The 27765-nt window shown below is 42.2% G+C and overlaps 1 protein-coding gene across 1 annotated transcript; it reads right to left on the bottom strand.

Moving 5' to 3' along the window:
* Positions 1-1266: 1266 nt before the first annotated feature.
* LOC128469564 (trichohyalin-like) lies at positions 1267-27765 on the bottom strand. Its single transcript, XM_053451376.1, has 13 exons — positions 27656-27765; positions 24772-24895; positions 18675-18737; positions 18386-18515; positions 17242-17332; positions 8784-8856; positions 7346-7951; positions 6900-7036; positions 6303-6365; positions 5759-5890; positions 3795-3916; positions 2862-2956; positions 1267-2238 (listed from the first exon to the last, which is right to left on the bottom strand). The coding sequence occupies exons 2-13, from the start codon at positions 24818-24820 to the stop codon at positions 2075-2077; spliced, it is 1725 nt and encodes a 574-aa protein (XP_053307351.1). The 5' UTR covers positions 24821-24895; positions 27656-27765; the 3' UTR covers positions 1267-2074.

A 27765-nucleotide genomic window follows, 5' to 3' on the forward strand; every position in this document is an offset into this window, starting at 1 on the left:
GGGTCAGTTGGTCTAAATCAGGCTTCATATGATATGAAAAATGAAAGTGAGACGAATACCACAGTGCCGTTAGTGCTGGATCTGCAAAACGTCATGATTAATTATATATATTAATACAAAATTCCTTGAAAACCTTGTAATGGTCAATATATTGATGTAACCTGACTATATCTGAAGAAGAGACATATGAAGTGTTCAAAGAATATATCAGGGAAAGATGTAGAACTACAACGCCTATTATGCTTAGCTAGGCACGGTCATGCTAATCATAAAAGCAGCTGTAACTCTACATCTCGGAAGCCACATCTAGCTTTATGACATGATATATTATCCACCAAGAGAAAGACTACATTACAGATTATTAAATTCGGAGAATGCACACAACGATTCGTTAATCGAGAAGCCATAACTAGTTAGCGATCTGTTAAAGGCTCTGTTTTACCAACTCTGTTAGATGTAACATTCTGTTAAAAAAAAAAAAAAAAGCTGCATTGGAAACATCGCAGGTCCTGCCAAACCCTTCCCAGAAATAGTTATTCCCCCCCCCATATAATATTTTGCCTTATTCATATGTTTTTGTTGGAAACACTGAATTGTCATGCGACACAAAAGAAAGCACTGATAGGTAGTTGCCATAGATCAGATTAAATCTTCATTTTTAGACCAGCACTGTTTAGTGTTACAGTAAGATTTTTCCGATACATTATGTAAGTCTGGGTTCCAAAACAGGTAACTCTGTGATCCAACTTTTTTTCTGCTATGACTGTATATATTTTAATCCAATAAGCATGTCTTGTATTTAAAAGATCACAAGAACTCCTCTGTAATGATGACTTATTTTACGTATATATTTCTATAAATTATTTTAATGCATCTCAGCTGACCTGGTAGCAAATTCAGTTCAGCTGAGCAGGTTGTTTAAAGCACCGGTTGTCTCTGTAATTCAATTTGTTATGTTGCATACTACTTGTTATGTCCTGTCTACTCATTGTACAGCGCTACGGAATTTGATGGCGCTATATAAAACAATAATAATAAGTACATTTTCCTTTGAAAAGCACTTTTTTTGTCCTTGTATTCCTCTGTCTTTTATATCCCCTACTATATACCACCATGCTAGCTGGCTAAGCCAGAACTGTCTAAAATACATTTTATACGCAAATTTATCTGGATATGTGGCCCCCTTACCATCATTATTGTAAAAAAAATAAAAAAATGTATTACTAAAAAGTTAAAAGAGCTAGCCAAAGAACCAGCGACAACAAATAGAAATAATACTGTATTTTATATAAAAATGTTTTTTTTTTTCTCTCTCTCTCAAAGTAAAGTTCTAAAAGGCATCTGGGATCTATACACAAAAGCACCAGAAAGTATTGGAATAACAATAATAAAAACAAAATCAGTGCAAAATATTTCAAAATTATTGTACTCAAACACTGCGTTATTTCGCAATTCAAAGAAACACTTAACAGGGACGATTCGGTATAATAGGAACAAAAAAAAAAAAAATAGTGAATAAGCAAACTTCAAATAACATACCATGGGAGTAATACAAAAAAGAAAAAAAAAAAGACTTCTAAAGTTCTGCACGTAAATGTCTTCTTTTGTGAAGATCTGAAATTGTATTTTTTTTCTTTTTTTTTTTTAAGAAATTCATTTACATGATAGAACTAATGCACAAGTCACAATGAAATACTTTTCATATGCCGTTCGGAGTAGGTAAAACACTGCTAAATTGAATAAGAATGACGGTATGAATCCTCTAGGGGGATCAGACATTATGTAATTAACGTGTGCTTCTTAAATCGCCAAACTTAGGGTCTGGCATTGGATTAACCCCCTTTGAGTGCCAGAGGGTTGATGTCCCTACTGGCCCTCAAAAGGTTTATAACAGCCTTTTTTTTTTTTCTAAAGTCCATGCCTAAGGCACCTGTATGCAGAAATCAGATTATCTTCTTCATCCCTGAATGAGTTAGTTCCACTTGTGTTGACGCACACAGAAGAGGTCTACAACGCTAACTTGACATGGAACACAAAAGTTTGGCAATAGGATGATGGCTAGGCAAAGGTTAGGTCATTGTTGCTTGCAACCTTCTTTCTTGTCTTTGGGTTTGGTGCGTCCCAGTTTCTCCGGCTGACGTTTTGTCGGCGGTATGAATAGCGGGTTGGCTCCATCATCCATTAGTTCGTAAAGACCATCAACCGGCACGGCTTGGGTCTGACCGGTTACAGGAAATTCTAAAAAAGTTGAAAGTTGGTTATAGTATCAGATACTACGAGGTTTATTTTTGCCTGTCATTATCCTATCAGCATTCATAACACAATACGAACAACATGAGAGTATACCTTGGTATATAAAGAGCAAGGAAATAAAGAATGAGGATGGGCCATGGGTATAAGAGGCCCAAGGGTCATCAAGCTCCAGATTCCCCCAAAAAGTTCATCTAAAAGCCCAGTATTTGGCTTATTTTCTCACCTGGGAACATTATGGGTTTGCCCCAGAGGCTCTCAGCATCCATGGCCGATTCCAGGGCTCCTGGGGCAAAGCTTTATTCTACATGTGAGGGAGGGCTGTTTGGCTCTGCCCTTTAACCACCAATTTATGGCCACTTCTCGTCCCTTTCGTGATGTAATAGTAGCTGGCCACACCTTGTATGAAGCAGGAGGGAGGAGACTTGGAACGCACGGGTTCTTCCCAAGTATGTCCAAGTTCTGAATTATGCACCAAAAATTCCTTTTCTACAGCTCGACCCACCAAAAATGTCTACTGAAATTATTGACTTTATTTCTAAACTAACGAAATGTATAAACACTCCTTAAGAAGGAGTCATGCTTCAGTAGATCGGGTTTTTATACATTACCTTGTGAACAGTCTGCAAATACATCACTAGTAGATTCCTTTTTTGATTTAAAAGTTGGATCGAGCTCTTCCGCAATATTTCTGGGTGACCTGAGGCTAAAATATGAAACGAGAGAACCGCAGAATAAGCGTGGAAACATTTACGAACGGCCCCAAAAAAATACACATAAGAAGTACTAAAAATACTTCACGACGATAACGGAAGTCCTACGGATCACAAAGAGACGTCAATACGATTGATGTACAGAATTTTCCGCTCTTGTCGTAACGTTGATCACAAAGTGGTGCAATTTAATAATTTCAAAATGAAAGCATAAACAAAGCAAAATGTATAACTCAATATTCCGTTTGCCCTGACTGAGTCCACAGTTACTGCATTATCAGTCCTAGAAAGCGCTGCGCACAGTAAATAATGTTAAGAAAGCCCCACCGCTGACCACTCGCCACAGCCCCCTCCCGACTTAACAAAGCAACATGTCCCACAGTGCCAGCTTTGACCCCAAACAGCTTCTCTGTGCCATCTAAGCCCCAAACAGCCTGTGTGTGCCATCTTTGTGCCCAGCTTGCCTGTGCCTCCTTAGCCCCCAAACAGCTGGCCTGTGCCTCCTTAGCCCCCAAACAGCTGGCCTGTGCCTCTCTCCCTCCGTGCAGACCGATCCAGCATGCAGGAAATGGATGTGATGTCACTTCCTTCATGCTGGATCAGACTGTGCAGGGAGCTAGCGGCTTTCACACGTGCCCAATCATGTCCTTCTTATTTCCAAGAGGCTCATGAGAAATGGATAAATAAATGCTAAAGTTACTATTTATGTGATTTGTGATAATAACTAAAAGGATATAACGTAAGGCAGGAGCCCCCTATGAAAAGTATACGTTGTTTATTAGGAGATTAATTTCCCTTAAGTAAAAAGAAAAGCATTATGGGAAGAGTTACTTGGTCTGGTCATGAAGTCCTTCTGCCGTAGAAACCTCCATTCTCTCAGGAGTGCGACATTCGGTCGGTGAGGCCAAGCCTTCGGAGTCCAAACGCCCTTGGTTACAGGGAGGCACTTCATTCTGATTGGATGACAGATCATAATTATATTTTCTTGTAGTCCTATAGTTAAGAGGAATTCTACCTAAAGTAAGTTTTATTAAAAAAAATTGTGACTTTTGACCAGGGTTTTTTGATCAACCGTCCATTACCAACACACCATTTATAATGTTTTTTTTTTTTTTTTTTTACTGATCCTCGATGTTTTTCTCACGTCTATGAAGAGATTCCATTAAAAATCAGCCGTTTTCAGCTACAATAGTAATTTACAATATTAACCCCGTCTGCACTGGATTTCTGATCCATTTCATGTTATTTTTAATGGACAAAATTAGCTTTTTTCCAAAAACAACAAAATAGGAATAACGTGAGCCTGAATGTTTAACATTCCGGAAAGGTTTGTCTTCTGATATAAATGTTGCTTTTTTTTTTTTTTTTTTTACATGACAGCGGGGTGGGGAGGAGGTCTGCTCATCTGCGGCTACAATTAGTTTCCAAGAAACATTAAATGTTTGTGGCCTATTTCTAATCACGGCCAAAGCCATTTCCTGCCATAACACAGAATGTAGCTTCCAAAATCATGGGCAGTGAAATGGTCATGGTTAGAATAGAAATGTCAAAATATCTAAAAACACGCACAAACATACATACATACATACACGCGCGCACACACACACACACCTTCTGTTCAAAAGTTTGGGGTCACTCAACAGTTCTCACAATTACAAAAGGGTTTTCTAACCATCAATTAGCCTTTTAAACTTAAACTTGGATCAGCGAACACAACGTGCCATTGGAACACAGGAGTGATGGGAGTGATAAAGGGCCACTGGAACACAGGAGTGATGGGAGTGATAAAGGGCCACTGGAACACAGGAGTGATGGGAGTGATAAAGGGACATTGGAACACAGGAGTGATGGGAGTGATAAAGGCCTCGGTAGGTCTATGAAGATATTCCCTTAAGAATCAGTCATTTCCAGCTACAATAGTAATTTACAACATTTACCCCATCTGCGCTGGCTTTCTCATCCATTTTATGTTATTTTAATGGACGAAATATGCTCCACCCCCCCCCCAAACAAGGACATTTTCGAAGTGACCCCAAACTTTTGAGCAGTAGCGTATTTTTAGTTCAATACGACGTTTGACACATGATTGTATGATTTCACAGCAGCTGCTAGTGAGGTCATAGGCATTAGTAATAATGAGAACCACTGCCCACAAAAAACAGCCACACGCCCGGCACTGGTTTTCAGAACAAGTTTTACAAGAAACGGTGAGTCTGTGTTTTCTGGTAAGACGATGACACGGGGCTAACGACTCACCGCAATACCCCCGACCCATAAGACCCTGACTGTACCCTGTCTTATGACTCAAATGAGTATTTATGCCACGGCTGCAGTACATTTAAAAAGGGGCATCTTGGCATAACTTTACCACCTAAAGTGCAACTTTAAATTTTACACGACCTAAAAGAAGAAAACTTCCAAACAAGTTAATGATACTACAACTTCACGTATCATTGCTATAGAAAAACTGACTTAAAAGGAACAGACAAATGCTTTAGTCTTCCTCAGTCCTGTTATGCCAGAAAAAAAATCCTTATACTGTTATATTGTCTTAGAACAGGTGTGTCCAACCCGTGGCCCTCCAGCTGTTGTCGGGACTACATCTCCCACAATGCTCTAAGAAACGGAGCTAGCGTTGGATTCCTACAATCAGCCAAAGCAGGAAGTTGTTACCCACTTCCTGGAGCTCCTCATAAGCCTTCGAAACCACCAAGCGGTTCCTTGGTAAAGCTACTACCACAAAGATCCTATGTGATGCGGCAAGACGATGACATCATTATTTTCTAGGGACTTACCTTAACGCCCAAGCTCCGCCTTTCCGAAAAACTACAAATACTGATGTCATCATCACTCTCTTGGTTAAGATCGAGCTCTTCCGATCGCCTGCGCGCTTCCAGCTCCTGCCGTTGAATATACTTGGCAATTTCCTAAAAGAGGCACACACTGTTCCACTTGTCGTTTTTATATATTAAGCGCTAACCGCCGTACTTCGCGCGTCATAGTTTACGGTATAATTAAAGGGGAGGTCTCCACCGCTAGAGACGGCTCCACCGAGACCTTTTATATACCATAAAACCAATGACGTAAGCAAGAATAAAAGGACATTAAACTCTGGGATTAATAAAAACCAACCCATAAAGAGATCTGACATAAGAGAAAAAAATATATTAATCTCTGGATCAACGGGGTAGATTTTTATATTTATTGAATTAAAATATTTCATGCACGGCAGAGAGTTTTTCAATATATCTCCGATTACTCGGCACATTTCCTTTAATGCTTTATATATTAAAATGCGTTAAAAAGGAATTAAAAACACAGTGATTTTTCTCATTTTACCTCGTCTTGCGCAACCTGCGCTGCCCGAAAGTCTTCATGCTGCTCCCGTTGTTTCAGTTTTGCCTGTAAAAAAGGAAAAAAAAAAATAGAGTCGCACATCCCGGCACGGAACTGATAAAACGAGATAAAGGAATTCCAGGCTTTCAGCCTAAAATGTTTGCAATGAATAAAAAGGTAGTGTTCCTACGCTGCTGAACGAGCGCCTTTATAACTAAACGCAGCATTAGAAACATCATTCGGAATCATGTCGGATGCCGTGACCCTTCCAATGAACAAAATAATGCCTAGCAGTTGAGGATATGTGAAACCAGTGTCTACCATTAACGCCTAGCGGTTCAGGACACATGAAACCAGTGTCTTTTACTAACGCCTAGCGGTTCTGGAGATGTGAAACCAGTGTCTACCATTAATGCCTAGCGGTTCTGGAGATGTGAAACCAGTGTCTATCATTAATGCCTAGCGGTTCAGGACACGTGAAACCAGTGTCTACCATTAATGCCTAGCGGTTCCTAATCCCTAGGGGGGCTCTGGGTTCTATTGCTAATGCATAGCGGCTCCAAAGATGTGAAGCAGACCACGCACAGCAGGATTACTCACAATGCGTTTCTCCTCCTCTTCTTGCAGTTGTCTGGCGAGTTCTTCGTCTTGTAACAGCTGATCAGAGCTCTGAACGTGTAACTCTGCCATCTTCCAGTCCAGTGGATTTATATCAAAGCTTGTTTTAGGGTCTTCGTCTTGCCAGATGGAAGGAAAAAAAATGGAGAGTTCTATGAGCTACTGAATGAACAACAGGCGCCGTGCGTTGTGTTTGTTTCTGCCACGGTTAATACATTTAACATTCATACAAAGAACAAAAGTAACAAAAGCAGAAACAAGAAACATACTAACTAAAAAAGGAACGTGAAGGAACCTGAGCTGGTGGACGCTGGACAATCAGCGTTTGGTGGGATTGAAATGAAAATAAATGGAGATTTGGAAATATGAAATCTATTTTTTTTTTGGAAAAAAAACAAAGCTCGTTATTCACAGAATTTTCTATGTACCTGATCTCAAAATGTGACTTGACTTTCTAGAGTGAGGTTTATTCAAAGGTCGATGATGGTGGCGGTCTCGGCTTTGATTCCATTGCGACCGACGACTCCTCCTGTCCCTGACACATTGATCGGTACAGTCATCGCTGTCTGAGCTGGAGCGCCTGCACCTTTCGGGGTAATGCTTACAATGCTTCTCTCTCTGCACCCTAACAGTCTCCTCTTTGCGAATGATCTCCCTATCGTGCTTCACCTCCACACGGCTTGGGTGGCACGGACTTCTCTCCAAAGAGCTTCTAGGATTCCGGTAAGGAACCTGCACGTGTTCCCTACGGCTGGGTTCTTTCCAAACATCTGACGCTTTGTCATTTTTACAACTGTTACTCTCATAATGGATTTGCCCGAAGGAAACTCTGTTGGAATGGCCTTTGTGAGCAGAATGGACTCTGCCAAGTTCCTCCTCAGAATGCCTCGAGCTCTGCTCTCGCTCAGAGCTCCTCTGTACCCGTCTGTAATCGGGTGTATTTACACTCTTTTTACTATTATTTCGGAAGAGATAATCTTCCTCTTCCTCATTCTCCAAAGGTGTCAGGTAGGGTTGCTGGAGATTCCCGTGTTCTTTTATAGACATGCAAACACAAAGCTAGGGTTAGTGAGCATTACACAAACAAAACAATCAACAATATTAATAACAGGGTGGTTATTACTTCTCAGGACAGAATGACGCGAAACGCTTTCCCTTACGGGACATCTAATAGAGCATGCGGGAATCCAGCAGAAAGTGAAGCGTGACCAGAGACAAGGACAAGTGAGATCTAAGCCATTAGAAACGGAAACAAATAAGTAACAATTCCACCCCATGTCCATCCCAAATCTTCAGATATCTAAGCTTACATACGAGGAACACATCTATATGCTTCTATCCTGGGCTCCTTACGTACAAAGCTGAAACCGGGTAACACAAACCGGAATCAGCAAAGAACCGAAGAAATAGCAACCCAGCGATTGCTTTGAGACCCCACCACGAGAACGTTCGGAAAGGAGCGGCCTTCAGAAAAGACACTCGGAGCAGCACGCCTTATGAGCAGCAGGTAGACTTTCTCGCTTTGTCGTTAGGTCACAGTGTCAAGGATCAAACATTTAGTAAAATCCCCAAAATGTTATCTGCTAAACCACACTATAGAGGCTCTAAATATACCAGAGTGGAAGGCTTAGATCAAGTGAATGGATTAAAAATGGATTTCCCATAAAAAGGGCACAGTGTGTAGAAAGGGGAGGGACTAAGCATAGCCCCACCCATACCTAGCTATGCAATGTCCATTTTGACCAAGCCACACCCACTTTATATGTCTTGCGGGAGGGCCCTAGGCATAAAGTTGTTCTTGTAGTGCTTGATAGCGCTGTGTGTCTGGGTGCACCTGGACTAGTAGACAAGTCGGCTCCCTCTTACCTCCCCTCGACATGTCTTGCTTCTTTCTCTGCAGTTCCTCCTCTTCCAGCTGCTGCAGCCGCTTGGCTATTTCCTGCAGAATAAGTAACGAGGTTTCGTGTTCATTTATCCAACTAGACGATATCAAACACAATAGTAAGACTTTCCCGTCAAGTGTTAAAAAGGTGAAATAGGTCATCTCGGTCTGGGCCGTCACTTCGAAGTTACGAGCAGTGACCTGAGATACGCGGGTAGTGGACCAAGGGCATTTAACAGGTTGTGGGAGAATGGATGCTTCCCATGTAGGACTGGTCTGACTACAGGGACCACCTGTGATGGAACCCAGTATATAAATAGAAATTACCCCTGTATTACCCTCTACCACTTCTCCTGGGAGGCTGTTCCATTTATCAACCACCCTATTAATAATGTAAAACCTCGTTACATAACATCTAAGCCTCTGATCCTCTAGTTTCGAATTCCGGCCTCTGGTTCCCTCTTGTACTTTGTATTTATTACATTGTTTCTATCACATCTCCTTTCTCTCTTCTCTCCTCCAGGCCGTACAGATTGAGTTCCCAATAATTAGCACGTAGTTTCCTTGAAATCCTACGAGGAGGAAATAGCCTGGACTCGGTTTAAAAGAAATGCCAGTCACGTTATTTGCGATCATCCAGAATATGTCAGATATGTTTTAATTCTCCGTGTGGTTTAGAATTTGCGTTGCTAATCTCGGGTCTAATCTCCGTAGAACTTCACTCACTTGTACAATATCTGTAACGTTATCGGACATTAACAAAACCAATCCGGTCCGTTCCAGAGCTCTGTGCCGGAATCTTCTTAATCAGAGGCTCTGGATAAGTAATTCGGAAGAATTTCTCACTCCCTGCCCCCCCGATCCCGGGGGAAATAACGAGCCAAGCTCTTTGGCACGGCTTTCTTTATAAAGAAAGTTCCCACTCTTTCCAAACCCTTCACAATTTGCTTAATATAAAAATATTACGGTACTTAGAAGATGGAGAATTCTGTATGACTAGCATCAGAACCTCTCGGGTGCCAAATAAACCCACCACATGCGGAGGGTTGGGGCTTTATTGGCTTATTTTTCCATTAAGGAGCTGGGACATACCGGATTCCACTGACGAGGCCCCTGAAGGTGGAAACACAGGTTTGGGTTTGTTGGTTCCATCATGCCAAGTGGATTCGCCTGGTATTTTGGATCTAGAGTGCCCTCAAAAGGCAGGATGAGAGAGACTTGAGAGATTCCCGAGTGGGATGCAGCGTTGGACATTAAGTTCCTGTCCTTTCTTGGTGGAGTTCTTCTCAAACCTCTTTACAATTTCTCCCTCTAGGGATCTCATGGGGTTCCCTCCAAGTTGAAAGGTGGGTGCAGATGTGGACCTCCTTTCTCACTCGTGCATTGAGGAATATCAACACCACCCATGAAGACCGAAACATACATCCGGGGTTATTGGTTCCCAACACCCAGAGAACATTTGCTTCGCATTTTGGATCTGGGCTGTTCTTGTAGGCAACATCAGACAGGAGATTCAGAGACCACCTCTTCTGGAGTACAGTTTTGTATAGGGGTTGGTGCTGAATTTTGGGACGTGGTGGTGGAGAGAACAATCAGAGAATTGTACTCGGCAAATTCCCTTTCTGCGTTGTTGTTCATGGTTCCCTTTAAGCCAGCTTTCTTTCTGAGTCCATGTAATTTCCCAATAAACAGCCAGTCATTTTACAATAAATGTTTTGCAAGACACTTTATGAAATGCTCCCCGTTCTACATCTCATCTCAGAACGCAGCCTGGATCGGGACTAGGTTTCTAAAACAGATTTGAATTTTGTTTTCACTGAAACTGAACGATGGGAATATTTTGGGAATTTTCCTGCTGTCAACTGAAAAGAAAATAAAAAGAAAGAAGGAACTCTATGTTCGGGGGGGGGGAATTCCTGAAAATCTGTTTCCAAAATTCATTCCTCCAAGAAAAATGATCATGAAGGAGGGGGTTTTTTTTTTTTTTTGTTTTTTACATCAATTAGATTTTTATTTTATTTTTAAATAAAATAAGAAAAAAATATCTAAAAAAAAATTCAAATGCAAATTTTCAACACTATCGTCATATGTTTCCAAACGACTAAATTCACTCTGTAACCTTTAAAGAAAAAAATATATTTTGCACACACCTCCTACTGATTTAACAAGATGCTTAAAGGGGGGGGGGGGGAAAGAGGCCAAGTATATGGTAAATATTTCCTGTGTCTGGTCCCCCACCCCCAGGGGAAATTTATAATGACCTTTATATAATGTTCAACAAAGTATAATTCATAAAAAAAAAAAAAAAAAAAAAAACTAAGACAAGCTAAAACTGAAAGTAAAACTACTTAAAAGACAGTGGAAATTCCCCCCTCCCCCATGATATAAATATCACTAGTGATTAGCGTCAGAGTCATGTTTAACCCTTACAATGCCAGACGTGGGCCTTTTACACTAATTGTAATAAAATATTTATTGTTCTGTAAATGTGTGCTTTGTTAAAAAAAAAATAAAAAAAGAATATTTTGGATTCCATTTTTTTCTGTTATTCTTCTTGTCCCGTCTTTAAGGTATGAGACTAAATGGTCTATAAACAGTGCTGATTGGGGCAAAGGGAGCCCCTAGGCCGCAGATGAAACCGAAGGCTGGAAGTAGCCGTCTTGTCACAGCATGAAGGCTGCTTCCCATTCCTATAAAAACACTGAATTATAGATCCTCGTTAAAGTAACACACAAATAAATGGCATTACCAGTATTATAATGCGGTCATAACTATAATTCAGTGTTTTAATATATAGGCCGGGAAAACACAGGAGGCTTGTAGCTTTATTGGTTCAACCGGTCTTTAAACCAACCCTGATGGACACCAAGAAGAGCTGACTTTCCCCATAAAAATATCTTACAGTAATGGAACCAGGCAACTTGGTCTGCCCGTTAACCATGTTTACTAAATTTCCCACTGTTCGCACGAGTGGAACTTCAGCGTCAGAAAAAAAAGAAATGGCACAGCGCGCTTTGATGTATTTAGCGGTACAACCAATGAAAACCGCGCAGGTTCACAACTTATCACAAACGAATATTTCACACCCAATTCCGATCACTAACGTTATCGCGTCCCTATTGTCAGGTTGTTGATTTTGTCGGGCAGCCTTTGTAAGGGTCGGGGGATAAGGGAAAGGGTTCTTTAAAACTTGAAGGTAATTTATTACATGTAATATATATCCAATAGGCAGGGGGGGGGGAAATTGCCCCGTCGGCTGGCCAAATTCTTTAAATCAGGGCCGGTCCAATCGCGGAGCCCGGAACAAGGTTGTGTCAACGTAATGTTACGTGGTATCAAGGAAGAGGTGTTTTAGTGTTCGTGTGTTAGTGTGTAAGCGTGTGTGAAAGTGTCTAAGTTATGTGGGGGAGAGGGGCAGCTTTACCTGCCCCCCAGGGAAAGATGGTCCCAGCCTTCCCCTGCCAATATTCTTTAAAACGCCACAAGATGGCAGCACCGCGACACCTCTACAAAAACCAGAACGATTTTCAAACGACTACCCGGGATTTCTAACACACGGGATGTCAGACGTTCCTGATCACGTCAAACGCCGAGCAGCCTTCAGTCTGTCAGTTATCTTAGACCAATCTACTGTAAACAGAATGACTCAGTCTTAATCACCCAACCTGACACTCTGACTAATAATTTATTATCTTTTATTTATATAACGCCAACAGTTTACGCAGCGCTTAATACAATACATAAATTCAAGGGGTCCGACAAGTCGACAACTGACAGACTAAGACAAACCGATACATTAGGTGGAGAGATTTATGGAGAAAAGGATTTGATTGGACAAGCAGGACTTCATTAGCATTGCCGTAACAAATCAGCTCAGTGCGGTGTTCGAGCAGCGAGAGTCGCCAAGAAATATCACATGACTGACGGTTTCTATGGCGGTAACCTATCAGCGCCTGCGTCACATGACAAGCGTTCCCGGGGGAAAATTATGAACGAGGCAAACTTTGACCTGATTGGAGAACCATTTCTGGGAAAGATTTGGTAATCGAAAGCATTAGGAACGAGGTTTCTACGGCTGCATTTAATGCTAAAAAGTGTGAAATTGAGCAAAGCAAGTGGGAAAGAACATTTAACCCCTGCTTTCCCAATGAACTGCCACGCACACAGACCCTAGCATTCCTCGCGTTATTACCATAGGGCAGTCGGGTCGGATCGTATTAATAGGATTCTGGGCACATTCGGGGAATTTCCATCAGCTGAGGCTCCAGATGAGGCGTTGGAATTTCAAATATTTAAATCTCTGTGTTTGGAAAAAAAAATCCTTTCGTTTATATTTTTTATGTAGCAAAATGTTGAAAAGATAATATTTAAGCTAAAATTTGTTTATGTAAATATTACTTCCAAAAGCAAGACTGGCGGGTACCACAACGCCCACTTGGCTTCTTTTGCATGATGGGAGTTGTAGTCCGCAGCAGATGGGGGATATACAGATGACTTATTTGTCTGCAGAAATACTCATGTCTGTAGCTACACCATGTACTCTTATTGCAAATAAAAATACTCAGCGCTGGGGATAATTTAAAGGGAATTTTGAGAAAAAATGAGTCATAATTATGGTTAACCAGCGTGGTCTTGTTTGATTTTTTTTCTCGTGGCCGCTATGACTTGGCATGCGGGGTTTGTTTTACCCAGAGGCGTTCCCGTCAATCGCAAAAGAGAATGTCCAGGAAAAAAAATGTAAAAAAATTAAATAAATAAAATATATAAAGAGGGGGACTGTAGGCTGAAGCCACAAGCCCGCTAATTGCTAGTAAAGTCGCAGCCCACCTAACCGCTGCGGTTAACAGCCGTATATTAAATGGATTTAAAAAAAATATATTGGAAAGGAAAGTCCGTAGAAGACGTGTCCAAAGAAACGAGCGAACAGAGAAAGGCGGGAAATAAACGGCGAGGTCGGCGTCACATGGAGTTTTACGAAAGAGTCCATATAGCGTTATGATAAGGATGCCATATGTGCCAACATGGCCCGAGAGGGGTGTGGTTAGAGGCGGGGCTAAGGGACAGCGCATTACCAACTGTGCCATTGTGACCCATTGATAAATTTTTATTATTATTATTATTATTATTATTATAAAGCTGTTCTCTGCTGTTTCTATACACATTATCGGGGCTTTTAGGGCTGTAGAACCCTGCGATACCCTCATACCCAGCAAACATTCTGACCTCCTAGAAAAGAGGGGCATCAGGGGAGGAAAAAAAGGGGCATTTGGGCGGATATTTTCTTTATCTCACCTCTTCACTGCTATAAACATTTTCGTTGGCTTCATCTCCAATCGTAAAAACGAGATTAACAAGCGTAATAAATAACACAAGATCCGCACTTTCACTCCTATCCCGCAAGCAGGTGGCCAGGATGAGCTTTTATTGCATTTATCTTGAAAACTATTAAAAATGATAACACAACAGCAGTTTGTACGGTGTATTAATACCTGCCAAGCCTCTCAAAGTCAACTGAACAGTCTCCACAAGCAGATGTTCATCCCGATTCTCAGGACTGCTGTCAACAGCACAAGCGCAAACCGGACACAAAACCAGAACCGCATGTAATGAGGTCAGAAACATCAATGACATCACGGTTTTTGGGGCAAATAGAGTTTATATTTTCGATACATCTGTGTTTGCTCTGTATCCAGCAGATGGTTTACGAGTCCAAGAACACAACGTTATCTAAACCAGTTTTATTTCAGCGGGTGGGCCGGTAAGTGGCCGGTGGTAACCCGGCGTCGGACGTTATTAGTCAATCTAACGTCCAAGAACAATTAGACAATCGTTGGAAACAAAAGTATAATAAGCCTCTCGGTACGACGGCACGGCAACTTTCCACAAACCCATTCCAATGCTATAAACAGGAGGAAAGCCGCCGACCGGCAGGATGCACAGCAGTCTCTCTCTGTGAATACTTCAAGCAGAGCCGTTTCTGGGCGAGGATTATAAATAGAGAAGAGACTTTTGTTCCTTTCCAAGTTCTCTTAGAAAAGTGCAGATGGGCTATTTTAGTAAACGACTGAGTAGCATGGCTACAGACAAGTACTAAAGTATAATAATTAATAATCATAGATACTGGGGGCTTATTGCCTAAATCAGGTGTTTTATATGGCGTTACATAGAATTTATGGCAGATCGGCCCCATTCGGCCCCCGTCTAGTCGCCCGTTTCTCCTGCTGTAAAGACTCAAACCTTAATCAGTCGTTGGTCTCGTCTTAGATTCAGGAGCCGTATGTCTATCCCATGCATGTTTAATACCCTCACTGTATTAACCCCCACCACTTCCGCTGGGAGGCTGTTCTTTTTATCTACCACCCTTTCAGTAAAGTACTTGGCTTACAACACTATTATCAGAGTTTTCTTGCAAAAAGGTCTGAGCTGGCCCTGCACAATGAGTAGTCAAATTATTGAGATGAGGGTCAAGAAGTCTCAGCACATTATCCATATAACCCGAGCCTGGCTTGTCTCTACCGTCAGAAGAAGTTGGTCATCGTTGGGTCTTTATAATGCATGGGGCCCATGAGGAGCTGAAGACTCACCCCAGCCCACCTACCGCTCACGCGCAATGAAATCTTAAAGTCTTCCAATTTGCCCAGTTCTACCCAAAGGCGTTCTCGTCATTCTCACCAACAGCGAAACAGAATGTATCTCCTGCGTTTAATTCACATAAGGGTCTTTCGCTCTGAAACGGCTAACGCGGCGCCCGCACCGGCTCCTATTCCAGAATTTTGGGGACCTTTAAACTCACGGATTAAAGGGCTACATATTTTACACGACGGATCATCCTTTTTTTTTTGTCGTCGGTTCGGTATCACAAGTCAAAAAATAACATCCACTTATTGTTGAAGAGGATCTCGAAAATGAAACGGAATCGTATTGTTGTCGGACAGAAGGACCCAACGGGGACATTAAATCACCGTCAGATATCTCTCACTTCCTATGTTTCCTCCCCGGACTGAATTACTCGGCTTATTGTAAACACCCCACTTACATTGAAGAATAGCCTCATATAACATTTTGACAGGGTCCTAAAAGGGCTTTTTTTTTTTTTTTTTTTTTAAACAGGTTTTAGATTTTTCCAAGAATAATAAAACATTAACTGAAACATGCGCGGCTGTTAGTCATTGCGTTGAAGGATAGAGACGACTCACACGAGGCTAGACTGGAACCAAAAGAATGAACTGGGGTTAGTGGGGCTTTGCCTTGGGGAATATGATTTGGGACAGATCCTCGCGTTTTTCTAAGGAAACTCATAAGAGTCAGGAAGATTTCCGTTTTTCTACCCATTGCAATGAGACAAACCCCCCCCCCAAAAAAAACCACAAGTGTACGTGACCTATAGAAGCCTAAAACGCAAACTACGTTAAAACGGGAAGAAACATTTCTGATGACTCAATGACGTGGCTATGCGAAGAATGTGAGACCCACCTAAACATTTCACAGCGTGGATGAAACAGTGATGGCAACTCCCCTACGCCACGGAACCCAAATAGAAAAAAGGTTTTGTTTGCATTTTTCTGGAAGACTTCAGTGATTCTCCTCCATGGAGGACAGCCTAGAAGATCCAACCGTCCATGGAGGCGACCCTAGAAGATCCAACCGTCCATGGAGGAGACCCTAGAAGAGCCAACCGTCCATGGAGGAGACCCTAGAAGAGCCAACCGTCCATGGAGGAGACCCTAGAAGAGCCAACCGTCCATGGAGGAGACCCTAGAAGAGCCAACCGTCCATGGAGGAGACCCTAGAAGAGCCAACCGTCCATAGAGGAGACCCTAGAAGATCCAACCTTCCCTTGACTTGGGTCTGGAAGGGGCTGCATATCCCCTTTAGTGGACTTGGTTTCCCTGTGGCCCTAGCCCACTTGGAGCACCTTATCTCCTTTTTCTTCTTTTTCACATCAATGGTGGAAGAAAAAGGTGAGGTTGAACCTGATGGATTTATGTCTGGTTTTCAACCTTAATTACTATGTTACACATTACGCATAGAAAAATCTCAAGACGCCCCTTTCCACAAAAAACAGTAGGGTCCCATAAAACACAGCTAGAAATGTTTGTTTTTCCCTCGGGCAATACAAATATATTTTATATGTTGTTTCTAAACCCACAATTCCCAACATTCTGGGTCCACGAACACCTAGAACGTATGATCTTCCGACCAACGGAATGCTGAAAGACTAGGAGGACAGTATCTTCAAGCCATATTAATAAAAGGCTGGAACAATTATGGTGCAAAGTAATCAAATGTAACATTTTTACACCAAAATTTCCTTAACAAAAACTATGCAACTTAATCAGTACGATGTGCAGATGAGAAACCGGGTTCTACAGATAGAAGCGGCCAATTCTTAAGGACAGGTTACATTTGTTGGACCCTCGTTCCAGGTCCCGAAGTTCTTACCTTGTCCTCCTCTTCTCTCTGTAAGCACTCCGCCGCTTTCCTTTGCAGTTCCTCCTGCACCGCCCGAGCATACTCCGAATCCAGCTCCTCGCTGTACGGGAAGAAAGCCGTAATGAGGATCTCAAAACACAAGAGGTATGCCGAGTCTTAAGCCTGGGGTGGACATAGTTTCGGAGAAGTTATTCAGGCAGACAAACGTAAGAGCAAGCGTGACAGTTTTAGGAGACAGGAATGGATTCACCCGGAGACGTCATAAAATGGGACAAAAGTGAGGAGCCGGCTATAAAAATGGATTAGTCATGGCTTCCCGACTCTAGGAATTTGTAAGCCGCATGCAAGTATTTAGTTCTCATAAAAACAATAAATAAATAAACAAATTAAAAAAAAAAAATAAAATAAAAAATAAATCGCTAGTATCTACCAAAACATGTTATTTTTTCCATTTATTATTATAATAGCAAATAGTTCTAAGTAGTAAAGATGGGTTTATATTGCTCTTGGCTACCGGCCATTTGTCCCGTATGCCAGATGGCCAATGGTCCTTGTATAGACTCTTCATGTAACCTTTGCATTCTTTTTATGAGATAACCAGTTCATTTAGTAGGGTAATCAATTAGTTAACTTGACTTATTTCATGACATCGGTTGATTGTATTTGAATTTTGATTGGATTTATTGTGTTTTAGCCATTTTTTTGTGCTTGGTAAGACCATAGTTTTGTGAACCATAGCCTTGCTCTCTTGTATGATACAAGCTTTCCTACGCCCATACAAATATATAGAGGCAAAGCCTAGAACTCCACTGAAGGCCACTGATTTCCTTAAATCCCTGGGGAATAAAAAGCAAACTTAAAAGGTTGCTCCTAAAATTATTTAGATTGTCCTGAGTACGATCTTCAGCTAACGGGACTTTGCAGCTCAGTTGAACAACTGGAGGAACCTTACATTGAGCTTGGTGGTGGTCAGGGACACACACAGGTCTTGTCCACCATTTTGGCCTAATGGGTTAGTGAATACCAGATGATCATCTACAGGTCAGGCCAAAGTGGCCTCGCTTAAATATCTGACATTGCTCCTCAAGCTTTAGTTCCAAGTGGGTGTCCTCCTCACACTCATGCTAACCCAAAAGTCAAACACACCACTCACATCTGCTTCTGCTTCTCTAAGCTGAACACCTTGCACTGAAGGTCCTCTTCATCCTGCAGTTTCTTGGCGATGCGGATATCCTTCTGGACCAACTTATTCTTTCGAATATTGGAGGCATAATGTTGTTCAACTAGAAGAATAAAAAATAAGGAATTATAACTTTCCAAATGTAATCAATCTCCACATTGTGGATTGATGGGATCCCGGTTGATCGGAGGCTCTGGATTTTCCCATCCTGATGTCTGGACAGACAGACACACCATCATGCAGTGCCCAGTCCATCACTTACTTTCCTGTTCCTGCAAGCAATGAGCGAGAGCGCCATCTTCAAGTACCGCAAAGTCACGGCAAACTGAAAAAAAAAGAAAGAAACCCAAAAAATATGAATACAACCAATAAACAAAACAGAAAGAACACATAGAAAACAGCATCATTCACATACGACAGCGGCTACAACGTTTCTGCTATACGTCTATTACTAACAATCCGACACACCTCAGATTCCAGCACGCAAAAGTAAAACAAAAAACAACTGCTTTTTCATTCTTTGATACGACACACAAAGTAAAAAAATACTAAAAAAATGTAGCCCCATAAAAATAGAGATAATAAAAGAAATAATAAAAGGTAAAAAAGATACATTAATGTAAGAAAGGCAAAACGTTCAACAAACCCTGTCAAATACGCAAAAAAAAATATAAAAACCAAACAAAAAAAAATACATACATATATATATATATATATATATATATATATATATATATATATATATATAAATAAAGGAGGAAAGTTATTAGAACAAGAGGTTATAATCTAAAACTACAGGCTTAGAAGTTTTACTTTACTGAGAGGGTGGTAGATACGTGGAATAGCCTCCCAGCAGAAGGGATTTAAACATGCATGGGATAGGCATACGGCTCCTGAATCTAAGACGAGACCAACGACTGGTTAAGGTTTACAGCAGGAGAAACGGGCGACTAGTTGGGGGCCGATCTGCAAATTTGGTTAATATTCCTTGAGCCAGCTAGGTCCATGGAGCCCTAAGAAATGTTATCACCTTCTAATGTATTCGTTATTTGACCTTTAACTCAGACCCAAATGTTTTATGACACGCTGGTGATGTCATATCTACTAATAACCAGATGGATAAATCAGTTTATTATTTAAAACTTCTCTTCTTTCACCGCGCGGATATATTCCGGCCGAGCGGGAGATGTACAACAAGTCTCTGCGCCCATAACTCAACAAAAATGTGTTACATGAGATCATGCAGAAACGGGTAATTAAAGGCATTTGGAAAAGTGATTTCAGCGCCGGCTGCACTCGAGAGAATTAGTGAGATCATGGAACGGACACGAGAAATCAGAACGAAACTTTGGAGTTTTCCATTCAAACCACATCACGGACACCGTTACAGACGATATTTAGGAAACCCCCCAGAAAGCCGTGAAAAAAAAATTCTCACTTCTTAAAGGGGTATCTGTAACTTTTCATAAATTATCCCGCCGTAACAAAGGCCTTATACGGATGCAATATATCAGCTCAGAATGAAACATTTCGCAGAATAACCGCTGTAAATCGACACGTTTCGGTAAATACGCCTGCGCAACAACGGCTGGTCCTTATTCTAGATAAGAAGGTACAAGTTTTGAGACCGATTTCAATAAAAGGAGATACAGATCTAGAACTCACCACGAGTATATAATAAAAGGTGTTCTAGAACACCAGATGACGGCAATAAAATATACCTTCAGGTGGTGGCTTCTCTGTCACAAAACCAGTTATTAAACCGGTTTCTGATCGTCAAATCCTAAACAAACCATTTCAGGGTCTGGTATTTCTTTTCTGAGAAATGTCCCCAGGCTCCGGATCGGATTCTGATGTTCTAACAGATCTAGAAGGCCAGGAGTTTATAGCAAGGATCAAAGCCTAAAAGGGAAACCAACTACTCCTCACTGGTGAGGATCATCAAGGCCAAACCATGCGTCTGGGGTTATTGGTTCCCTCATGTAGAGATGCCTCACGTTTCTGATCTAGACTGCCCTTAAGGGTGGGAATAGTAGGATGTGCTCATGGAGAGTTGTCTTCTGCAATGGCAACACTAAGCTAAGATAGGAGACTCGCCAAGCAAGGGGTTAACCTTCTGGTTCTTTAAGTATTGGCTATTCTCGCTTGTCTCTTTTAGTATGCGTTGGCTGCCCAAATATACCCTCTAGGACCCATATACTCCAGATTGGAAGACCCCTCTACACGCACCATGAGTATCCATGAAACACCAAGGGTGCACCTGGTCTTCTAGAAGAGCATTTTCTACATTACCCCAATACAACTCCAGATCGAGAGTATCATTTTATTTTAAATTCTGTCCTTAAAGGCTTGCAATCGGTTTTTTTTTAAAAAAAAAAAAATTCTTTCTACCGCCCCACTTTCCGCCTCCAGTTATCAGCGGATGGTTGATGGCCCCCCTTTGCTCACGTGAATCCGAGCAAAGAGAGCTCACTGGACTCATGGAGATGAAACGCAAAAGCTTCACCGTACGTCGAAAGGCACAAGGAGATTACGTAGCTCAGTCTGATATATTAACAGCAGCTGCGTTCACAAATCTGCCCCACGTTTGGTGTCACCCGCTGGAATAAACCCAAAGCGGTTATCTCAAATCACCCATTACGTCATTTTTTTTTTTTTTTTCTTTCTTATGCAGCTGTTTTTCAGCTTTTTGTGTATATTTTTAAATATTTTTTTTCTGGTATTGGTATCAGGATTTTTATAAAAAAAAATAAATAATAATAATAATAAAATGTATATATTTTATTTATTTATTATTATTATGTTGTTATTTTTGTATTATTTTTTTTTTTTAACTTAGTAATGATAACAATCCTGATACCAATACCAGAAAAAAATATTTAAAAATATACACAAAAAGCTGAAAACAGCTGCATAAGAAAAAAAGAAAAAAAAAAAAAAAATTCTGCACTGAAAGGCAATGTTTTAGGGTGTACTCTAGCATCCTGCTGTTCTGGATTTTCATTTTTTTTTAACCCAAACTCACATTCCCAATTTACTATGCTACTGAAGTTACCACCATGTCAGAGTCAGTGGGATCTGGCAGCACCGCGCTCTATCTGCTCGCTGTCCGGCGGGACCGACATTTTCCAAAACAAAAGATGTTTAAAAATGGAATTGTGAGAAAAAAAAAAAAAAAAAAAAAAAAATAATAAATCGGGCTGAAAAATATACAATCGAAGGAACCAACTAGTCACAGTTCCCCTTTTAACTGGTAGAAGTCTACTTCCCGGACCAAGACCTTGTATCCCTCGACGATAACGTCTTGGAGACCTCTAGTTCGCCTGGCCTTCAAAAATTAAATACCCTGGAAACAGCACAAAGTGCGTATAATTTATACCAAACAACACAACGTAGCTCGTAAGCGACAGATTTCACCCGACGAGCCCAGACAAAGCCCACGTTCAAAACTCATCTAACAAGTTTAATGGAACAGGTTACTCAAGCGACCCAAAAATAAGACTTATTTTCAAAAGAAGGTTACAGACGGAATGGAGCTTTGGACTGTCCCACGCGGTCCTACCAAGAGGAACCGTAAGTACTTTGATATCCATTCCTTACTTGTAGAAAGAAAGTCACTTAACTTTGGGAGAAGCTGCAGTCTACTGCCCCCTCCATTGGCTGGAACCAGCCAATCGGTGGAAAGATAGAACTCCCATAGAAATCAATTGACGCTCTCTTTAAGACCCTCTAGAATTCTCCGGGAGCGAGTAAAGCGAACAACGAACACTAGTTTTATGCAGTTGCCTTCAGCATGAGTCAGAGTCTCTTCGCTACGGGACACACCAACCCATGTCCATCTCCAACTACAGGAGAATACTTGGGTAACAGCCCCGGACTGAAGCCCACTCGCCCGGACCCCTTTCCTGAATGTGATAGACTCCCTCTTCACCTTAAATACTTTGGGATTCAATCCAGGTTCTCCAAGGAACATCTCCATTATCTTAAATCTCAAAAGATAAGCAATGGAAGATTCCCGATTTGGTGGATCATACCATTCTGACAAATTGGATTCAAGTAGAGACTTCTTATAGCCTTCCATGCTTTCAATAGAGAGATTCTAAATGAAGAATAAACCAGTATAGAGAGGAATATAACGCGCGCGGACTTACACAAGCCGATACTTTAAAAAGACTTGCCTCGTAACGGAAAAATACTTAGCTCTGCAATTATTTTATCACCAGTCATTAAAAAGGAGAGAGCGGTGAGAGTTTCCAGAAGACAGCCATTACGTTTTAGTATCAACAGCACACGGCTATTTTAAAACAGAGTCGTTTGGAAAGAGCAGCGTCAAGTTTGTTGGTAGAACTCCAATTTTCGGAGCCAGAGACTAGAACATAACTACTAACGGCGCTATGGCAACATCCAATACATTACCTACATGACGGGGGGGGGGGGTTATCTCAACGTGGACTGATCATGACATTATATATATATATATATAGATAACACACATCACCCCCTGGCCAGATAACGCCACTATCCCCAATGCAAGCCCTGGGAAGTTTCTGAGCTGACCCTGCATAAAGCATAGATCAAATTGTCTAGTAATTTAACTATGCATTACACGGGTCCAACCAAGATCTTCTGGCAGAAGAAGCTCACTTCGGGTTGGCCCTCTCCTGCAAACTCCAGGTTTAGTGAATAAGCCCCAATGATTTTGCCCACATCAAAAAACAAAAACAACATACCCTTACCCCAGCGTTTCAGGTGCTAGAAGAGGGCGAAGTTTGTTAGTGATTAGAGGCATTATGTCATGGCAAAGGGAGGAAAGAAGCGTATGACATCATATCCTATGTCATGTGAGCTGTGACTGAGGTCCACTTTCACTCGGTGGGAAGGCCAAGGAAGAGATCCTTTAATTTCCCCAACCAGCGCTTGATACCAATGCCCACTGAATAAAAATCAGGACTGCCCCGCACAAGACGAGACACTAGGGACGTATGAAAATAGCTGATTAAACTGGAATCCCTCCAAGATCACCTTGGAAAATACAGCCGATGTTGCGTTATCTCCCAACTAATCCTGAAAGACCCCTCTAAGAACACGAGCGCCAGGACAAGCGGCGAGCGGTAAACGCGGAACGATCCAACGTTCTATTTCAGGACGATTCTAATTACAAACGGGAAAAAAACCAGATGGCGCGCAGGTAAACCTCGGCGCCCTCGACAATCATTTTTTGTTTAATGTTTTAAACATTTATGAAGTTGGACCTTTTTTAGAAATGTCAGGTTTGTTTGGGGGGGGGGCGACAATAAACAGCGGCGTGGAGGAGACGTTGGGCAGCGGATCGGCCAATAAAAACACCCGAAACTGCAAAAATGGTTTCACCAGGCATTAAAACGCAGGGGGGCGAACATTTTCCAACGGTATTTAACCCAAAACAATTCAGAACGGAAAGAAATATCACACTCCACGGAATACACAGACTCCCATCACTCCCAGCTACACATGCAAGGTATCCATTTATGAATCACATCGTTATTTGCATACGTGGGAGATCCGGGATCAAACGGATCATTTCACAACACGGAAAAGCTTCTAACTCCACGCATGACTTTAAAATAATAAACACGCGGTCACCAGATGGACCAATCACACGCGGCTTAAAGCATATGCGCTGCTTACATATTTAGATAACATGTGCCCAAAAAGTACAAACCTCCTTCCTCTTTCACCCAAATATTTAAATACTTTTATCCTTATTTCCCCCCCCCAAAAAAGCCTTGAAGAACAATCCCGTTCAGATACACGTTACCTAGAAACATAGATTCTCCAGGCAGATTGGCCCCATTCGGCCCGTTTCTCCCGCTGTAAAGACTCAAACCTTAATCAGTCGTTGGTCTCGTCTTAGATCCAGGAGCCGTATGTCTATCCCATGCATGTTTAATCCCCTCATTGTATTAGTCTCTACCACCTCTGCTGGGAGGCTGAACCACCCTCTCAGTAAAGTAAAACTTCCTTCCATCCCATCTAAGTCTCCGATCCTCTTGTGTTAGATGACGGCCTCAAACATTTCTCCTCCTTTGGAATAAACTCCCCTCCAGTACTTTAAGTATTTAGATGTCTCTATCACATCCCCTCTCTCTCCTCCAAGCTCCCTTAGTCTTTGTCCTGCAAACCATTCACCGTTTTAGTCGCCCCCTCCCCCCAAACTCTCCAAAAGCGTACGAAGAGTATTTATGCTGCATAACGATATAAAGAGATGGCCTTTTGTACCATTCGTGGGATTTAATAACATCTAATACCTAAAAATAATAGTCTTTTTTGTAACTATTCCCCCAAAACAGTAAAAAACGGCCAGACGAGAATTCACTTACCTTCATTGACCCGAGGAAGGCTCGATTTGTCGATGGGGACATCGGTCATTTTGCGTCGCTCAGTCGGGACCCTCTTGCGATTCAGAGATTTCTATTCACCATCAATGAACCCTGGAAGAGAGAGCTGGAAAGACAAAAAGAGAACTTTGGGTAAAAACCCCCTCTTTGCGGAAACTGGATATTTCAGAAGGTCGGGGGCTTCAGAAACCAGAGATTCAAGAATAACTCTTGGAGAGCTGCCAGAGCAATGAAGTTCATGAAATGGAACTTGGACAAAGGTTTGTTCCTCAAAGACATCACGAATGACTATGGAAAGGTGTCCACGTCTTAACGGAGAATTCCTGATTTTATCGTATTTCTCTTTTTTTTGATGGTTTTAAACCCAAGATTTGTCCTTCTGGTTAGAAATCTAGAAGCTTTGGTCCTGTTGCTAAACACTTGCGTAAAACAAGAGCCACCTCGGACAACAAGTCTCCAGTCTTTGGGCTCAATTCCTTCCCTCCCAAGCCAAACAGGGTAGACAGGAGGGTCTGATCTTCGATACCCATCTCCGAGGAAAGGGGAACCACTGAGGTCTTCATGGAGAAAGTCCATGCAAAGTCTACAAGGACTCCATTATGACACTTCAAGACCCAGAAGGGACGGCATCCTGTCCCAAACTCTAAGAAGAGCAAGAGTGGACCACAGAGTCCCCAATGTGCCGTCTACCGAGGTCTCTCTCCATGAAAGAAGCTGCAACAACCTTCTTCCTCTCCATGGCCAACAAGGACAACAAGATCTTCTGCCCCAGCAAAAAACTTGGTTTCCCCCCATAAACACGTACTTTTCAAAGCAAATCTTGCCTTTCACAGTAAACTTGGCAACTTTGTGGCAACTCCTAGCACCCGTAACAAAGTGCCCACAATATCAGTAATTATTCATGTCTAGATCACTGTGTGGGATCGGCGCGAGATCAAAGGAACCACGGACTTCTCTCACTCTAAAGCCGTTCAGATCTGGAGAGACCAAACCTGGTGAATCCCCAGAACCCATCCCTACGTGTAATAACATCCATAATAACATGATATTATAACATTACACATATATAATCCACACCATCCTACCCAAGCTCCTCCACCATCGTATGACCTGCTCAATGATCCCGACGTTCATCTGGCTAATCCGCCGCTGCTTATTCACTAAAGTGCTAGATGGGCTGTAGGTCCAAAGAACTTTGTATTAAGAATCATCATATTTAGAAAGTTTGGGAACGTTCAGGATACTTTTACCGATATATCTTAACGCACGTGTTTGGGGATCCATGGGGCTCTCAACCCAGAAGGTCCACACGCTAATTAAGCAAAAACTACTTGATATTGGTCGATTGGTTAAAATTCCTACCAACTCCACCTGATTCAGGTGACCGGAATAGGTTATGAACCCAGCAGCATTAAAATCAACATGCGCAGCCCGCTCTCTGCCAATATATCTGTATTTATTCGATCCAAGGCTACGACTTACAGGTAAAAAAAAAATTACCCAAAATGGACCTATGGTGACCCTCTGGCACGGAAAGGGTTAATTTATTGCCTGCGGCTGCTGAGAGGGGGGAGAGGGGGTTAAAATGCCAAATCTCTACAAGACTCATCACAAAAATATGCCGAAATTTCTCGAGACTGGATTTATTGCAGGTGTGGGACGTCTCGCCAGCCGTGTATTAATTACATGAGGCAAGACACAACAAGAGCCCCCCCCCCCCGGGAAATAGGCATACATCTGCTGAGTAGCAGTCAGTGTTTCTTGCAGGCATCTTAGAGGCAATGAAAATACATTTTACTTTACTGAGAAGGTGGTAGATAGATGGAACAGCCTCCCAGCAGAGGTGGTAGAGGGTAATACAGTGAGGGTATTAAACATGCATGACATACGGCTCCTGAGTCTAAGACGAGACCAACGACTGATTAAGGTTTGAGTCTTTACAGCGGGAGAAACTGGCGACTAGACGGGGGCCTCAAATGTCACAAAATATTTACGTAAAAATAAACTATTTATTCAAAAAAGTATAGACAATACAAAAATATACCATCTGCCGGCAGGTCGGCCCCATTCGGCCCCCGTCTAGTCTAGATTCAGGAGCCGTATGTCTATCCCATGCATGTGAAATCCCCTGATTGTATTACCCTCTACCACCTCTGCTGAGAGGCTGTTCCATGCATCTACCACCCTTTCGGTACACAGATAATTACCATTAGAAACACGTTATCACACTGCATGAGAATAAGCGGCTGTAAAAAGAAATGATCTATTTGGATGCCCATGAATGAAATGTTATTAAACACAGGATCTGATACATTTTGTTACCAAACCCACTGACCCTGGGACACTAAGCAGCTCCTCACTGGGGCGGAATAAAGCAATCCTGTAACTGCCCAGCAGAAAACACACATTCATCTATTGCATGCAGCCATCAGAAGACTTCCCTGTAATCATTCATTCATTTCCAACCAAAAAGCCGAATAATGGTGATTTTCCGCGCATCCCGTCCTCAGAAACATACAGCTTCTGGGGTTCGTCCAAAAACGGGGAGGATGGGGCTTTTAACCCATTCATTACTGGGGCTCCTCTCATTTGGTATAATGAGGGCTGTCACACGGATGACTGCATGGGATTCATCTTCTATTCGGGGATAATACGCCGAGCGGTGCAGCATTGCTCTAGGATGCTTTTTCCTCCCCGGTGAGGAGCCCAGATTGGCTGCACAGGGCTGCAGTACGCAGTGATTGACTCTTAGAAAGACAAAAGAGGCTCCGATCCTGACACCGGGAGCGGGCGGGCATCCCCCCCGGGGCACGTGTCCCCCTCCCTGGGCAGTGTGAACGGGCAGAGGAGGGAAGCCCCCCGGTACCTGTGTTTTGGGGGTCCCCGGGCTTGCTCGTTGCAGAAGGGCCGGCTGATGAGCTGAGCTCGGCTCCCAGGGATCGCTCTGCTGGGCGGACAGAGCTTCCTCCCTCCCCT

This window comes from Spea bombifrons, chromosome 12 (genome assembly GCF_027358695.1).
Source record: "Spea bombifrons isolate aSpeBom1 chromosome 12, aSpeBom1.2.pri, whole genome shotgun sequence".
Taxonomy (NCBI): Eukaryota; Metazoa; Chordata; class Amphibia; order Anura; family Pelobatidae; genus Spea; species Spea bombifrons.